The sequence below is a fragment of the Frieseomelitta varia genome, unplaced genomic scaffold, assembly GCF_011392965.1.
Source record: "Frieseomelitta varia isolate USP_RPSP 00005682 unplaced genomic scaffold, Fvar_1.2 scaffold_135, whole genome shotgun sequence".
Lineage (NCBI taxonomy): Eukaryota > Metazoa > Arthropoda > Insecta > Hymenoptera > Apidae > Frieseomelitta > Frieseomelitta varia.
In genome coordinates, this window is record NW_025109028.1 from 482,311 (window position 1) to 501,010 (window position 18,700).

An 18,700-nucleotide genomic window follows, 5' to 3' on the forward strand; every position below is an offset into this window, starting at 1 on the left:
TATGTATATTGAATAATTGCTCTTGAGCAATTATTCAATATACACTATGCTTATACGAATTTAGTACGGTTAAATTGTTTAAAATATGAAATGTGATAATTTCGAAAAGTTCTCGTGCAACAATCGATATTTTTCGTGATTTCACAAAGAAAGAGACTACGGGAATCGATAATCTTACCAGAGTACCTTCCGCGCTATCGATTTGAAAGTATTGGTGGCAGCACTGTGCGCCACAAAGTTTCATATTTTAAAAACTTTGCTTATCGATCTGTTCGATGGATTTCCGTTTCACCTGCTATCGACTCGAAACGGAACTATCGCTCGGTACATCCTTTCGTTATGAATTGTAAAAAGCGACCTGAAAATGGCCGGCAACGACTAATCGAAAATTTTACCATTTACTCTCTCGTAGTGTAATGGTGTCGACAAGGAGTCTTGTCTGTACGCCGCATATAGGTATACGTTGCTCGTGTTTCTGGTTCTCGCGATCGATCGCAGCAGTCGCACAATCTCAACCTGCTATGAAACGTCGGCGTGTTTACTGGTGTTTGATGTATAGCGCCATAGAATAGAAGGCCATGTAAAGGCAACGATAAACAGTGCGAGAAAATCTAAATGGTATAAAAATACGCACGGTTCGTACGCGCTTTATCGGATCGTGTTCGTTTGGCAATTTATTGAATCTGAAAGTGTTCGCGATGGAACAGAAATGATAGAAAACAATATTCCCTCTGATTAGCCCTGAATCGATCGACTTCGTTACTCCCGCTGTTCGAAATTGCACGAAACTACGCAGAACTACGTCATACGAGCGACAGCGTCGTTTAGGGAAACCTTGAAATGTGCGTTTGACGTTCTACCGTACTTTTCGCGCTCTTTCGCTGTAACTGAAACTCGAGATCCGAACACCGAGCGAGTTAAATGTCTAAATTGATCGTTTATCATTCGCCTATCGGAGTCGTGACTCGATACCAGATGATACGACGGGAAGATACGTGTAACGAATACGAAGTATAAAGGAGCCTGATGAAAGGATGGTTGGTAAAGGTGGCTTCGAAGCTTAGTAGGTGCTCGAGTGCCGTATCATACGTCAGGTTGAGAACCCTCCAAATGTTTCGTAGCCCGGACCCGAAGGCGATGTCCAGTGCGCCGCGGTGCAAAGAAGGGGGCTGTTTTCATTGTCGTTGTGGTTATTATCTCTGCGCTGTCTATATACCCTGTGATTCGATACTAACGATTCTCGCTGATAGAACAGCGAGGTGCGAATAACGTGTCCGAGAAAGGCGATACCCCCACGATTACGTGCATCGTTATTATTGCGCCCGAAGGTGCGCGCGCGCGCGCGCGCGTGCACACACGACACACACGTACACACATATACACACTACACATCTTGTATATCTCGAGAGGCTCAACGATCTTCGCCTGTATGTATTGGTGTGTTTGTAGTGAACATCGTGATATGTGGAAAAGTATAAAGTGAACGAAGAAGAAGAAGACGAAAACGAAGAAGCGCGCGAGAAAGTATTTCGTTTTCTTTAATGCCCGAACCATATACGAAAATAGAGTGGAAGTTTAGGACAATAACACACGTACGTGTACGTTTCTTTCTTTTTTTCCCTCTCTCGTTTCTCTTTTCTCTATCTTCATCCTTTTCATTCGCCTTTGTTGGACGCGTGTGTCCGTTTGTGGTTTCGATGCGGGTGTGAGTAGCAGGTAGAGAACATCAAGGTAACGAAAGCAACGAAGCGGGAAGCAGTGTTCGAACGTTCTCAAACGTTTTCTGTCATTTTTCTCCTTTCGAACACGCCAACAGCGCTTTTTTTCACGAATAAACTGTGAGAAAGCAGTGACGATCGAAAGTAATTTGACGAAAATGCGATACGAGTTGTTAAGTCGCCTAGCGTAGTATATCGCCTAGCGGCGACGGGCCCAGAGAGAAGCGGTGGAAAAATGGCGTCCGATAACGAAGCCTCTTGCGCGAGTGACCCAAATTTCGCGGTGATTTGTTCATTCCTCGAGTGCTTCGGCAAGTCCTGTGGCATCGTTTACCCTGATATTGCACGCCTTCAAGAGATGCTTGAAAACACGCAGGAGGGTGAGTAACACCTGCATGCTTACGTGTATGTGTAGAAAAGAGAGAGAGAAAATGATTGACCCGCCCCCGCGAGGCCAGAAGTCTCGCGTGTCTTATTAGCTCTCTTTTGCATTTTCATCTGTTTTTCCTCCGAAGTTTCATCTTATTTCACGCCTTTTTTCGTTTTACAATTCTCACGTTATTTTCAAGTGATCATCTTATCCCGGATAAATACAGGGTATCAGATTTATAGTTGTTTTCATCCCCTTTTTTCAGCGGAATTCTACACATCATTCTTACGGATCTTCATCATCTTACTTATTTACTTTTCATAGTAACGGTTACCAGTAAGAAAATCTAACAACTAATTAGCAGTTATTGATAATTATTCGTATCAAACTTGTTATTTCATTGAAATAGTACTATTATTGACAGCTTAGTTCAATTTACTATTCACTGTTGTTATTTTCTCATGTGCTGCCACCTCCCTTGTTGTCAACCTCGGTTACACGTGATTACGAGTTATGAATCGCGCGTCAAATTAGTGATTTGGAAATAATCGTTTCAGTGACTTTAATATTTTCTAATAAAAGTGACTTTTGAATTAGTATTAGTTTTTACTAATTATGCACGTGTAAATAAAAACTTTTGATTTATTGTGCAAACTCTTGTAGTTTTTCACGTATTTTTAATAAAGCTTATTTCAAATTTATTCTAAATTTATTTCTGTTAAAATATTTAATTATATTTACGCATATTTCATTTCTACTTACAACCACGTTTCTTTTTAGTACCACAACAGTTGATCGATCTCCACATCAAATTATTACGAAAAACACGTAAAACAGTGTCACCAGAAAAATGGGAACGTGCACTGGTTAAATTCTGCCACACATACTCTAATCAAGATGGATGGGAACTCGAACGTTTTGGTTACAAGAAAGCCCGTATTGCAGTTAAACTACGACTACTTAAAGTATAAACATAGTTATTATATACTGTAAAATGTGCCAGTTATGTCTCTTTGAAAATGAAAATTATATATTTTGTTTATGTACATTTTACAAACACTATTTTCATTGCAGATTCTTTTAGAAACACAATTTGATCTAAATCAAAAGTTTAAAAATGAAGTAAATAAATTAGCAGCTAAGGAATTACGGGTAGAGCCTTTAGGAAGAGACAAATCTGGTTTAGCTTATTGGTGTCAGCTTGATGAAGAGTGCAATATAAGAGTTTATAGAGAAGATATAGATGAAGAAAATTGGGAACTTGTAGCTAAGTATGTGTTTAATATGAATGTGAATATTCTTAATTTTATTGATTGATTATAAATTCATTAAATATGTTTAGGGATCGAGAAGGTGTAGTTAATCTTATAAATACCTTATCAAATGGAGAGATTGGAGCTATTCCAATTAATGAAGACAGCAATAGTTTAGAAATTTCTGAAAAACCCATTATTGATACTGGACAAATATCTTCATCACCAAGTTTGGAGGATGAAGGTGTGCAAGAAAATGGCATTCACAATGAGGGATCTGATGAGAAAGAATTAGATAAGAGTGGAGGTGAAGATTTTGAGGATGAACAAGAACAAGATGATATTAATGAGGGCGATAATATTGAAGAAGATATGGATGGTGAAGATGAAATGACAAATGATGAAAGTTCTAAACAAAATACTGAAGAAGATGATTCTCAGCAGACAATACAAAATGGAATAGTAGAACCAAATTCTACTCAAACACCGTCTTTATTATCACCAAGTCCTCTCAAAATTTTAAATTGTAAGATTGATATATTATCTGAGAAGGAAACAGTTTCATCTCAGGAGAAAGAATTAAACATTACTCAAAACTTGACTACTGTTATATCTAATGATACTAAACCTGCAGAAACATACAAATTTGAAGAGCATACAGCAATAAGTAATTCAAAAATTGGTTCTGAGGAATCAATGCCTCTTAAATCAATTGAAACACCTGTTATTACATCCCCTCTTAAATTAGTGAATGTTTCTGAAATGAAACAAGTACACGAAGAAAAAGTCATTACCGGCATAACACATACATTAAATATAACAAAGAAATATGAAGATTCAACAGATCAAATGAAACCGCTAGACAAGTTATCCAATAAAAATAATTTCCCCTTTACATCTACTGATATACCAACAAGTCATAGTAAATTGTCTGTAAAGCCAATAGATCAATTGGCTGCTAATCTTGTGAGGATGCAATCTGAGAAACTTGAGAAACCAAGTGGAACAAAATCATTAGAGAAAATCGCAGAAAACTTAGCGCGATCAGGAAGTATTGTGGGAAACGCAATAAATGGAGATGATGATAGAACACCGCAAGATTTTTGTGCAAGAAATCAAATAGACAAAGTGAATCCGCTTCGAGAACATAGAGGTATAGATTTGTCTACGTCACCCAGAGGATGGGAGAGCACGAATGAGCAGAACAGACCAATGGATTTCTCTGGAATCGATTTATCTAGTCGAAAATTTAACAAAACCATGGATTTACCATCTCCTGGATACAGGACACAAGATTTTCAACATAGAGAAATGGATCTTAGTACGAAAAAGTTAAATAAACCAGAAGTTACAAATTTACCGTACGATGCTCGGACTGTGATGATGCGTAATCATGCTATGGTAGCAGATTTAAGTAAAAGGCAAATGTCATTTCCTGGTTATGATATGTCTTCTGCTGCATTTCATAATGCTACGAGAATATCTAGTAAAGACGATCACAGATTACCAAATTATACGATATTGCCAGATCCGAGTAAAATTACGGCTCTAAGAATGAATCCGACACCAGTGAAACGTCCATTAGAAGGAGATGATATGCAACAAGACATATTAAAGAGAATAAGAGCAGATGTAATACCAATTAGAGGTTCCATGGATAAGAGATCAATAATGAATAGTAATTGGAGAGACGAAGTTGGTGAGGCTATTGAGGAACCGATGATAATGATTCAAGGTGAAGGGTCCGGTAGTGATTGTGATGCAGTTAATCCTGGGCTTGGAGAAGCTGTAGAAGAGCCTATAATTTTTTTTTATGGAGAAGGATCTGGTGAGGACTGTCAAACAGGTAATCCTGGTGAAGAAGCAACAACTGACAATAAAGAAAGCAACGAATCAAAAACTGAAGCTGATTCTGCTACTTCTTCTCCGCTGTCGAGTAAAAATTTAAGCGATGATAGCCTTATAAATGAAGTGTCTACTGGATCGTTAGTAACAAGTAAAAATGCCATAAAATTAAATAGAAATTATCCACAATCGAGCATTAACATAAAAAGTAATTGTCAAACTATAGGTTCAACACAAGAAAGGTCAAAATTCAAACCATCATTGGGCATTCAAATAATACCAAAAAATACCAACAGTTCTGTAAAAAGGATATCGAGATGGGATGTTGGAAAACCAGAAGAAAAACCAGAATGTGACAGCAGTATCATATCAAATGAAGAAGACATATCACAGAAAAAAAATAAAACTGAATGCGAAGATTCCTCTAATAAAAATCGAGATATTAAAATAGATGAAAATTCTGTAAATACTGAAAATTCAACTTCACAAAAAAAGAATGTAGAAACAGAAAATTTACAGGAAACTACAGAAGGAAATTCCTTGAGGCAAAAATTGCCTCAAGGAAGCCCTGTTTCTCAAGATTCTGTGCAGTGTGATTCGTCTATTTCTTTATGTCAAGCAGATACATCAGAAACACTTGAATTTTATTCAGAAACTACATCCACATCTCAGTCAATTAGTAATAAAAATACTGCTGAAAATGATTCTCACAGTGTAACTTTGCATGAAACAAATACTTCAGAAAAAGTAGACAATGAATGTAAACCAGCAGTTGCGTCACCACCAAGATTTTTTTTTGGTCCTAATTGTATTTCGTACACTTCTAGAACAGAAATATTTGAATCACCATCTGATCATACAGTTTCAACAACTATAGAATCTAAATCTGATACACTGCAATATGAATGTGTTTCTTCTTCCAAACCAGCAGAGGATGTAGTTACTTCTTATACATCAGCTAATTTTGATGTAACACAAATTAATAATAATTCGTTAAAAATAAATTCGTATGCACCCACAAGTAATAGTCCACTTTGTGAAGATGATAATAATAAAATAGAGAAGGTTGAAGGTTCAATTAATATATGGGAACAAACAGTTCCTTCAAAATATTCTATAGATGAAGAACATTGTGCAGTGCAAAAAGCAGATATGTCTAATTCTGAATCAAAAGAAGAAAATTTTAAATCTGTTGTACAAGATTCTATTTCTAGTAGTGAAAATACAAAAACTGAGTATGTGAAATCTGAAGAATCAGAAATATCAGACATAATTTTACAACCTCATAGTACGAATGATATAAATAAGGAAGATTTAAATATAAAGCCTGACAATGCAATTGTAACACCATCTACAGTGCAATTTGACTCAAATATTAAATCCATGCAATTTGAAATATCAAAAGCAGAAAATAATACATTAGAACAACTGGAAAGTCAGAATAAAATATCAGATTTACAAAATAATACCAATAAAAATGTAGAAACACCAATTCTTTGTTCTAAAGATGAAGATGATTATAAATCGTCTGATACATTGACATTTAAAAAAACTGAATCGGAAATGGATCCAACATGCATTAATAATTCATGTTTATCTTTTGCTCAAAATTCAGAATTAGGTTGTACAAGTAGAGGAGACTTTTCTACTTATCAAGAAGTAGATAGTTCAGCAGAAAAAAAAATGGAATGTGTTTCTGAGAAAGAATGTGATTTGTCTGTTGAAAGTTCTAAACAAAATGACAAAAATGATAATATCCCAGAATTTCATAGTCAAAGAAAACAATTAATAAATCCTGATAATGAAAACATGGAAAGTTCAACTGATTCTGATACACATTTGGCACATAATTGCACTAAAGATAGTAAGCAAACAGAAATTTCACAACAAAATGAAATTTCAGTTGGTGCATTTATCAAAAGTTCTGTGCCTGATATTAATACTGAATTAGATTTCACAGATAATTCCACTGTTACTAGTTCAGAATCAATCGAACAATGTAACAAAGATGCGCTAGTTCCTACAATAAGTAGCTCAGATGATAATTGCATTCAAGACATTTCCATGCGTGAAAGTGTCAAAGTGCATTCAGATTCTGAAAAATTGTCCTTTAAAGATGAATTTTCTATTTACAATGTATTACCAGAGACAGTACCTGACACAAATAATTTTAAACCATCCAAATCTGATGCAGTTGAAGCTGAAGAAGAAATGAATGTATCTAATATAACTGCAACATTAAAAGACCAAAGTTCCTGCATTGATCAAGATTCAAATAAAGATATGATTATTGATGATGATTTATCAAAGCCTGACAAATCTCCTAAACTAAATGAAGAAAAAGAATGTTCTGATGAAAATTTGTCATCTAATGAAGTTATACGTGATATTTCATTGGAATTATGCTCATCTTCTGATGAAACTGATAAATGTGGTGCTCTTATTGAAAGAGAAAAAATAGAAGACATCAATAATATAGAAGATACTCAACAAAAATCTGATAGCATTATGAAATCTGTAATTTCAGAAAATGAAAAGACGATTGAACAGGACGAAAAAAGTGAAAAGACCCCAGTTGAAGAAAATAATATAAAAAATGATGAAGAGTCAATTTCTGCAAATAATAGTGTAGAAAATCCAAGTAATACTCAGCAAGAATGCATTATCCAAAAATCAAAGCCAGAGGAACCAAAACTAAATCAAATAGATACAAATCCTGTAAACCTACAAGAAACAAACAAAGTGAAACAGTCTTTAGTTGCAAATTATGAGAGTAGTGATTCCAATGATGATAGTAATGATGTTTTTGAATCTCTTGAAAGAGGATCAATTGAAAATAAAAATAACTTGTTTACAGATTTAGAAGAAACAATGATTAGTAATGAATCAAAAATAAAACAAACAGTTGAAAAATTAATTACAAAGGATGAAACATCGCCCGAAGAAATACAGATTACAGTTACTAATAAGAAACGAAAAGTATCAATGTCAGAAAATAATATTCAAAAAATGGAAGACGAAGAAGTAGAACATAAAAAGGAAATGATAAGCAACAAAGAAATAATTGAAAAAGAATATAATTGTATCATTAATCAATTTGATTTAAATGAAAAATCAATTGTACATGAGAAAAAAGATATTAATATCTCAGAAGAAAGTAGCACTATGGAATTAGTAAAAACAGAGATATCACCAGTTTTTTCTGAAACTGATGAATCAGTGAATAAAGAAAATGTAAATTTAACACAAACTAAAACAAATAATTTAATAAGTGAAGTAAGTGAAGCAGAAAATAATGGTTTAGTTCAAGCTCCAGAAAAGATCATGAATACAGTTTCTGAAGAAAAAAATGATTCTCAAACAGTAAATTCTATAAATATAATTAGAACTCAAAAACAAACAAATGACAACATTGATTTTAATGATATTAAGAAAGAAATATATGAAAATTTAAAGGAACAATCTATAAAACCTGTGGAAGAAAAATTAATAACAAGTTTTGATAGTGAGATCCAATTTATTAAAAATAAAGAAGTTGAACATGTTACAGAAGAATTTCCAATCATAGAATCATACAATAAATTAACAGAATTCAGTAATAAAGGAAATAAATTTGATATACATTTACATAATGAAGGAGATTTCAATAAAGATTTACATGAAAATGATACAACTATTCATTCTGTACAAAATATTTTACCACTTGACAAATTTGACAATACATCCTCAGGTGTAGATAAATCAGAAATATATAAAAATAACATTTCAACTGTATCAGAAGATTTCAAATCTATGGATAACTTACAGTTTGCAAATTTTATATCCGAAAAATCAGAAAATTTGAGTATTACAGATAATCAAGAGAAGCATAATGAATCATTTCATATTACAAATAAAGCTATAGAGTGTCTTCCTGAAAATACTGTCTCTAGTCTAAATGATAAATCAGCAATTTTTAATGTACAAGAAACTGCATCAGAATCAACAATCATAAACGATTTTAAGAAGGAAGCTAGTAAAAGATTAAGCGATGTTTCTGATATTCAACATGTTCCTCCATTAAAATCTAAAATTCTATGTACAGAATCTAATGAACAAATATTAGAAGATTTAACAAATTCTAAAATAGAATCGGATCAAAATTTGGATAATTTTAAACAAGATGAAATTGATGAAACCAAAATATGTGAAGATATAGTATCTGATAGTACCACGGAATATTTAACAAAACATAAATCCAGTACAATGACAATGGCTGATACGGCGGATATGTTGAACGATGTTGTACAAAAAGATAACGATGAAAATGATGAAAAGAAAGAGAGCTCAGAAATTCAAAGTATCGAAGTGAAAGCAGTCTCCTTAGCATCTGACGATTCTATGGAAGTAGACAACGAAAATTTATTCAGTACAATTCCCGAAGAAATGGATCCTTTAGCGTGTACCGATGACGACACATTTAAAAAATTAGATGATACCGAGCAAAGTGACATCTCTGTTCCAAAAATAGGTTTACGAGTTAAACCCGTATCTGAACTTGTTTACGATGGATGGAAATTGGATTCCACCGAATCACCAAAAGTATCCCGTAAACGACGTCATAGTTTCCATGAATCAAATTCCGAAGATACAATTACAAAACAAAATGATGACGGGGTCGGTGATGAAACACTAGGAAGTAAAAGAATAAAATTACGTGCGAAACGTATACCTGATAAAGAATTGCGAAAATCTCTAGAAGAAAGTCATGTTGTAACAATAAGTTCAGAAGATGAGGCTGTGAAATGTAGTGCTGAAAAATCAGAAGACCAAGAAGTTAAAGATGTCAGTGATGACCAAAGTGCTGCGCATTCAGTTACAATTGGAAGAAAAACAAGAGGACGTCCTAGAGGAAGACGAAGGCGCGGTTATAGGGGAAGCGGACGTTCGGCTCGATCAAAACATTCAGAATTTCAAAATATTCAACCTTCTGAGATATCGCCTGAAATTCATCTTGATGGAACCCCAAGCAATAACGACTCTTTAAATATGACACCAATTTCACAGAAGAAACGAAAGAAAAGTAAGTTTCTATTCATATGTTTTTATATGTTTATTATACAGTTTAAAGACAATATACAATTTACTACGTAGAAAAATATTGTTGTAGGAAAAATGGTTTTGGGTCTGGAAGTAGGTAGAGATATTGTTCCTGAAACACAGACAGGATTAATCCAAGATGAAACACCTGTAAGACAGTCTAGAAGAATAGCACAATTAAAAATTAAAGAAGAAGCAGATAGACGAAGGATCGAGGAAGAGACTTCAAATGAAAGAAAAGAAAAGAAAGATTCTGTGGAAAAAAAGAAGCGGAAAAAACCAAAGGTATATTTCTATTTTACGTAATTTCTTAATTAGTATTAATATATTATATAATTATTACAATTTTTTAGCCTGAAAGTGAAGAGGAGATCGTGATAAAAGAAATAGAGAAAGAAAAGAAATCAAAAAAGAAACGTAGAAAAAGGAAAAAGAAGAAAATGTTGGCTAAATTTAACGAAGCAAATCCATGGCAGAGTTCTTCAGGTTCTAGTAGTGATGATGAAAATGAGAATGAAGAGGAGGAAGATGAAGAAGAAGAAATAGAGAGTGAAGGATCTTTGCTTTTCAAAAGTGATCATGAATTTTCACCGGAAAGCGATCTTGAAAAAGATCAAGAATCTGAGCCATTAAGAAGAGCAAGGACTGCACAGAAAGGTATTTAAAAAATTTAGTAAATTTTACTAAAATATACTCCAATGTATTAACATTATTTGATTGTAGCTCAGAGTGATGTTGAAGAAGCAGATGATGAGTATGCCTGTCAAAAATGTGGTAAAGCAGATCATCCAGAATGGATACTTTTATGCGATTCTTGTGACAAAGGATGGCACTGTTCTTGCCTTAGACCTGCACTCATGCTAATACCAGAAGGTGATTGGTTCTGCCCTCCATGTCAACATGTAAGTTTTTAATCTCAACATACTTATTGAATAAGCTATTTACTGAAAGATTTTTTATCATAAATGAATACTTAATATTTTAGAACTTGCTGGTGACTAAATTAAGAGAAAGCTTGAAAATGTATGATCAATTGACGAAAAGGCATGAAAATGAAGTTTTAAGAAAGAAGAGACTAGCATTTGTCGGTATAAGTCTAGATAACGTCCTTCATAAAAATGAATCACAACGTCATCAAAAAGGATCAAAGGCATCTAGCCAAGAGTCTGATAATGGTAATTTTTCATTTTTCCACTATGCATTTTCTTGTTTAAAATTAATATTTTATATTTTTCATAGAATCTTCATCTGCTTCATCTTCGACAAGTACAGAAACATCTAGCAGTGAAGAAAGTGAACCTGTATACCAATTACGTGAAAGACGAAGCGCTAATAAGTATAAATTTAACGATTATGATGCCATGATCAATGCTGCTATCCAAGATGAAGTAGAAGCAGTTCAAGGAGCTGGAAATCAAGGAAGAGGAAAAGATATTGCAACTATAGTTAATGCGGAAAAAGAAGAAGCGCAGGTAAAACTATCATTATTTATATTTAGCTTTATTTTACGTAAAATTTTTATAAAAATAAAAATTTACTTTCAGTTACATTTTAAGAATAAGATACTAAATATCGAAGAAATTCCGGAAAGTAAAGACGACATTGATAAAAAATCAGAAAAAGATAGTGATGAAGAGTACAAGATGGAATGCGAGGATGATATTGATGAGGAAGAAGAATTACGACATAAAGGAGTAGCAAAGAAATTCTTGTCACGTAAGAAACATCGTAAACTGAATAGTCTTGACATAAGCAGTGAAGATGATCCTGAAAGTGATGAAGACTTTAAAGGTTCAAGTTCTGAGGAGGAAGAAGATTTTGATGATCATATAACATCTTCCGATGAAAGTACTTTTGCTGATGTAAAACGACGTAATAAAAAAGGAGATTCGCGATCCGTACGGCGAAGCACTAGAGCCAGAACAACACGTTACGATGAAGACTTCAGTAAGTATAAGAAATCGAATATTACGTGAGTCAAGAAAAATATTTTAATAATAAATCTTTCATAGTAAATGACGACAGTGAAGAAAGTGATAGGCCAAAAAGAAAAAAATCTCGATCTACATGGGATTCAGATAACGAAGATAGCGATAATTCATGGCGACAGAGGAAAAAAAAGTAAGGACATTATTATTACGTGGTTCATTTATGATTAGATCATACTTTAATGTCATTATTTTTAAATTTTGTTTTAGAAGTAGAACCATATCAACATCTAGATATAAAACATTACCGAAGACAAAGAGCAGGAAGAAGAAAAAGAGAAAACGTATAATTGAATCTGATAATCAAAGCGAAAACGAGGAGTCAAATGATGAACCAAAAATTGAAATGACGTGTCAAATGCAGCCGCAATTAGAAAACAACGAAACCATAATGTCTGATGTATTAGATGTTAAACTTGATAATATAAATGAAAACAACGAAGATAAACATATTAATCAGATAAAAAATATAAAATTACCAGACATAAATCCGGAAATATCTGATATACCTGCCACTTTACCATTAGAAGAAATAACGCAACAAAAGAAGAAAAAGGTAAATTTATAGATATCATTTATTTGAAATAGTTGTACTTGTATTTGTTCTTTCTCTTTCTTTTCTTCGTTTAATATTTATTCTTTGTTAATTTATTATGTAGGATAATGCAATGAAGACAAAGAAAACACCAACAATTCGAAGAAAAGTATGTTAACTTTATATTATCTTGCCTATTTTAAGATGTAACAATTTAATTTTAACTTAATTATATTTCCAGATTATATATGGCGGTCTTCCAGATGAAAACAAACCAGAAGAAGAAGAAATATTAAGTAGACGAACACGCGGTAAAAAAATTAATTATCAAGAAGAAATAGCATCGGATAGCGAAGAGGTAATACACATCAATGTAGTATAGAAGTATTTGGAAATAAAAAAAATCTTTCATATAACATTGTAGGAGTTAAAGAAGGCATTAAGAAAAACGGGAGAAAGTGAGGATGAATTTGTCGTAAATGAGGGCGAAGATTTAAATGAAGATGCCGAAAAAGATTCAGATTCAGGTAATTTGAAAAAAAAGCATATTAATATTAAAAATGAACATAGAAATATTATGAATTAATATATAATATCACCTTATAGGTGATATTTATAATCCAAAAAAAGATGGTCATAAATTTAAAAATAAATCGCCAAAAACTAGAAAACCTAGGAAAAGTAAGAGTCCTGGTGGTAAGCGGAAAATGTTGAATGATGGAACACCGAAACAAAGAAAAAAACCTGGTCCAAAACCTGGAAGTAAAAATAAATCACGCAAACAAAATTTTTTATTTAGTTCTGTTATTCAAAGGAGAGATGATCAAGACAGCGAAAAAGATATCATCGCGAATGTCATAGATAATCCTATAGGAGAGATAGATACCAAACTCGATGACAATCTTTCAGAGAATGTAGGTTTAACTGGTACAGCTATGTCAGTAGCAAGTTCTTTTACTGGGGATGTCCCAGAGGGTTCCTTAACAGTACTTGGGCCTAGTGAATTGGCTGATTTAGATGATGAACAATTAGAGCAAATGATGATGGAGGACGAAGAATATGGCAGACGACAGTTGGAACTTGCAGCTATTGAAATAGCGAAAAAGAAAAAGAAAGAAGAACGAGAAGCAAAAAAATTAGAAAAGGCACGATTAAAAGCACTAGAGATATTGGCAGCTGAAAGGCAACGAGATCCTAACGCGCCAGAAGGAACTGACGGAGATGTACCAAAGAAGAAGAAAAGAGGCCGTCGGAGTAAAGCTGAAATTCTTGCAGAACAGATGCGCAGGGATGGAGCGCCAAATTTGAGTACTACTACTTTGGCTGCTAGCGTTCCACAAAATTTGATAACTACTATGCCATCTAATATTACAACCAATATGTCAGCGATTATGACGCCTGATGCAGAAAGAACAGGCGAAGGACACATTCCCATGATGACAGGACCAGATGGACTTTTTAATCCTGATGGATCACCTATGAAACCTAAAAGAAGAGGACGTGGCAAGGGTAAAAAGACTCTTGCGCTGGAAGCGGCTAGAGCTGCTGAAGCAGCAGCAAAAGCTGCTGCTGAAGCTAGTTTAATTGGAATGGGCACTGATTCCAATTCGGAGATGAAACCTAGCGAAATCCCGAATGTACTTCCTACACCAGGTAGTAGTACCTCCGGTTCGGCTCCGTCCACCCCGCCTGCTGGTGTTGTTACAACACAAGGACCACCTTCCTCGCAAACTCCGACTTCACAAACTGTTTATCCATCATTGCCGCCTAATCAACAGTCTTCCGTTATCACCAGGATGCTTCAGTCTCAACCTGTGTCGAGTAGTCCACAATCGTTCTCCGCTGCAGCTGCAGCAATGGGACATAAATATTTTGGTGGACCAAACGCTGGGAGTCAAATAATGGGCGGACCTAGAACAGGTTACGAAATGCAACCACGCGGAAGAATACCTTCTCCATACAGACAAGCGGGACAATCCTCTATACCACCTCATTTTGCTGCTGTAAGATCAGGATCTCCGTCAATGAGAATGAGGGTGCCTGGTCCACAGATGTATCACACCCCGCATCATCCAATGGATCCTTCTCCATCAGGTGGTGGACCAATATCAATTAACAATCGAGATCGTAGTTCTCCACTTGGTCCTGGACCTGCAATGATTCCACCCGCTGCTGGAAGTCCTTTAGCAAAAGGTGGTCCTACACCTCCCCCACCTCCTCCGTATGTCAGAGGAGCACCTTCCATGTCTAGGTTTACAGATAATCCCATGGGTACCAGACATCAAATGCCGCCTTTCACTAATGCTTCACCGGTAAATCATAATATGCAACAACCATCGCCACCTCCTAATCGACCACCTGGTAATTTTTCACCATATCATCCTCCACCTCCTAATTATCACTATGGTGCCTATCCACCTCCACCGCCGATGTCCACAGCAGATGATGCAGCCGCATATCAAGGATCTCCTTATCCTGCGGATCATTTTTCCTCCTCTGCAGATAATCAACCACCCATTCAAGCTCCACCTCCCCCTCAGCCTCCACCCCAACAGCAAACGCATGCAAATGATGCTAATGCTGGAAATAAACAGTACGATGAAGAAGGTACTGGAGAGTTCGGCGGTTTAGTATCATATTTCAGTAGTCAGAGAGAAGATGATCTTGATTCGTAGCATGAGTGAGATCTTGGCCAACCCTGAAACTTTATGTAGGATGCATTCGATAGTGGTATTTTAACGATCAAGTAAGATCACAACTTTTGCTCGAGAGGGACAAGTACAAGAGAAACATAAAAGGAGTTAGCAAGATGTAACGTAATCGTAAATAAAAAATAAAAGTAGATACACATCTGTATCTACTTTATGTATATTATACATATATGTGTCGGGGCATTGGAATGTTTGAAATAACGATGAAAGAAAGAGTATTTGCATAACATATGATGATGTATGTTCTAACATTATTTTATATGCATATTGTACTGTTTTAAAAAATAAGAGAAAAGTAGAATTTAGAATTGTCTTCCTCTTTGACCTCTTAAGCAAACAGTTGTTCAAAACCTTACTTTCGAAATAAAGAAAAAGAAAGCCGCCAAAACCAAATCCGAGGTTGGCCAAGCAAATATAAAGAAAAAATATTATATTAATCACTAACAATGGAGCCTATTTCCTAAAAGTTGTAAGCTTTTTGTAATTAGTTCAAGTTTGATTAAATTTATATAAAGCAAACGAGACCAGCCGCTAGTAACAACGTAAGTTGCGTATTGCTAGAGAAAGGATTATACAAAAGATCTGACCAGAATTTTAACTAAACATTCATTAGTATTTACAAGGGAAATTTGTGCACAGTTACTTCTGAATCCATTGTAGGTGTGTAGATGTCCTTTCCCAGATAAACATTTGCTGTTGAAAAAGTCGATCTTAGTAGTAATCAGGAGAAAAATTAAAACAAATTCAGACTATGCGCCGTTGTTATATGTATATATGTAAATACAATAAGTCCTTTAGATTATATTATATTATATGTATTATATATACACAGTCACGCAAAACACTATAAAATGAATTAGTGCAAAGGGCACAAATGTAATATTTAAATTAAAACGAAAGAAACGGCATCCGATTATAATAAATTAACAAATGGTGTGAAGACTACTACTATAATTATTTATAAAAAAAATTAAGAATTTATGACAGGTAGTATGTATATTGTATTTTACAAATTTTACTTGATAATTATAATAAAAGAATAAAATATTTGGATATAGTGGTATTAGAGAACAGGAGGCTGCTAAGTCCAATTCTAAGAAAGTGAAAAATAAGAAATTTAATGAAACTGACGTTAGGCGTGTGTAGATAATCTGAAGAAATAGCTTAAAGGAAAAAAGTTTTTATTCTATTATGGCGTGCAATTACAAATACATATAAATACGTTTACGTGTAACTGCATATGTGTGAATATATATGACTTTCTTCTCTTTTTTTTTATATGCAACAATGTTGGAAACCAATTAAAATATTTTTTTTGTTTTTTATTTTTTTCTATATTCTTTTTTTGGAAAATCTTTTTAAGATAATTTTTAAGCTTTTAAAAAAAGAAGAAATATATATATATATATATATATATATATATATATATATATATATACACACACACCATAATAATAATACATAAAGAATTAATTAAAATATACGAACATTTCGTATTATTAAAAACCGTGAACTAGACTCAAATTCAAAGTTTGTGCCTATAGAGCAACTTTGAAAAATCTATTCGTTGAATCCACTTCTTGGATAAATGTTCAAAGAATATTTATTCAATCAGTGAATAGAAACAAAATTGGATAAAGTGATTCACTGAACAGATACAAAAAGAGGTGACAAAGTAATCAAGATAAAAAGTGTTATTTTAACATTTATTTTTCATTTTACATGACAGCCTCCTGCTCTTTGATAAATTCGCAAAGCTGGTAGTGTCTTTGCGTCGCAAAAAATCATGTATCTGTTTAGTTATCACAAGTACATGCATACCTAATACAAATAGAAGTTATATAAATAAAAAAAAAAGGAAATACATTATCTTAGGATTAGCTGCTTGGGATAGTTTCCTTTACTTCGTCGAATGTTTAACAACCGAATTTGAACGATTATATACACACATTACAACACGCCGTATAATGTAATAGAGAGTTTACTACCGATAATTTTATTATTTTTACATCTATACGATATATTTCAGTTGTATATTGTTTAATGTGCAATCTATTGTACATTATCTATTGTCTTCTTTAAATGTAACATATGTCTTCGGACCATTCGTTCTTACGGTACGCTTCAAGGAAAATGCGAATTTTTAATGTAAGTTTTTTTACAAATGCTCGAATGTTTATTAGAACCATGTAAAGCATTCATCGTATTGTAAAATATTATCACATGCAATTTATGATTATATCTCGGAAAATGGAGATTAATCTTTGATAACAGAATGATCGTGCATATTTATATTAAAGAAAAAAAAAATTGAATCTTTTCGATATGTCCGAAGACTCGTTTTTTATCCGACTTTGGATTCCTCTAAACGAAAATTTAAAAAAAGAAAATGAAATAAATTTTTTCAAGAAATATGTATATATAATATATTCATATATATTTGTATTGCTTTTAGGCATGGTATGTGTCCACACTTAGAGAAATTCGTATAGCTCATACAAGATATATTTATGATAACACAATGATTTGATCTCAAAACTGGCGTATCAAACGTGATTCATACAACTTAAAAAGAGGTACTTCATTTTCATACATGTACCAATTCTTTTCGCATTTATAAATGTTTCCTTGAAACGTAAACGGACGAAGTGTCTTATCGAGACAAATGTGGTGCAGTTTAGCTTTTCTTTTTCGTAAGGGTCTAGACCAAACGCAATTATTATATTACATGTTGTAGCCTAAATACATTTTGTAATAAAATTCAATATATTGAATATCATAGAATGTTTTTTCTTTTTTTTTCTATACGTTGAATTTTAATGCACTTTAGAAGTTTATTTAAGAAAAATTTATTTATTTATTATTTGTTTGTTTTCAATCATGTTATTCTATAATATAAAATTTTAATATTATAAATATATACATATTGCAAGTCAATTATTTATTTTGGTATAAAAATCAAAATGATAGAAGATATATGTTAATTTAATATACCGTAATATTAATTTTTTCATTTAAAATGAAAATAATATTGAAACATTGCATGTAATCTTTCTATTATATATGATGCTCTTAAATATATATATACATATATACACAATTCATGCATATATGTATATATACACATTTTATGTTCTTTTCCTAATCATTTTAATTTAATAGAAATATAAGTATAAAGTGCGTGTGTGTAATTTTCGTACA

The 18,700-nt window shown here is 33.3% G+C and overlaps 1 protein-coding gene across 3 annotated transcripts; it reads left to right on the forward strand.

Annotated features, from left to right (window-relative positions):
- The first annotated feature begins 1,411 nt into the window (after positions 1-1,411).
- On the forward strand, positions 1,412-18,278 carry LOC122531242. Of its 3 annotated transcripts, XR_006307229.1 has the most exons (17): positions 1,414-2,098; positions 2,869-3,053; positions 3,163-3,359; positions 3,431-10,248; positions 10,336-10,550; positions 10,619-10,922; positions 10,989-11,167; positions 11,251-11,440; positions 11,505-11,737; positions 11,810-12,212; positions 12,278-12,386; positions 12,464-12,809; positions 12,913-12,957; positions 13,030-13,146; positions 13,213-13,315; positions 13,395-17,647; positions 17,955-18,278. XR_006307229.1 is itself a non-coding variant. In XM_043659027.1 (16 exons), exons 1-16 carry the CDS (start codon positions 1,954-1,956, stop codon positions 15,461-15,463), a joined length of 11,637 nt encoding a protein of 3,878 aa, XP_043514962.1. In that variant the 5' UTR covers positions 1,412-1,953; the 3' UTR covers positions 15,464-18,278. The 3 variants fall into 3 exon arrangements, 2 of the variants coding, with proteins under 2 accessions (XP_043514962.1, XP_043514950.1); XM_043659027.1 differs by having other exon boundaries at positions 1,412-2,098; positions 10,357-10,550; positions 13,395-18,278; XM_043659015.1 differs by having other exon boundaries at positions 13,395-18,278.
- Positions 18,279-18,700: the final 422 nt, after the last annotated feature.

Coding starts and splice junctions, on each gene's coding strand:
- LOC122531242 (XM_043659015.1), top strand. CDS start 1,954: ATGGCGTCCGATAACGAAGCCTCTTGCGCGAGTGACCCAAATTTCGCG. Junction 2,099..2,868: donor GCTTGAAAACACGCAGGAGG/GTGAGTAACACC, acceptor GTTTCTTTTTAG/TACCACAACAGTTGATCGAT. Junction 11,168..11,250: donor TCTGCCCTCCATGTCAACAT/GTAAGTTTTTAA, acceptor TTAATATTTTAG/AACTTGCTGGTGACTAAATT.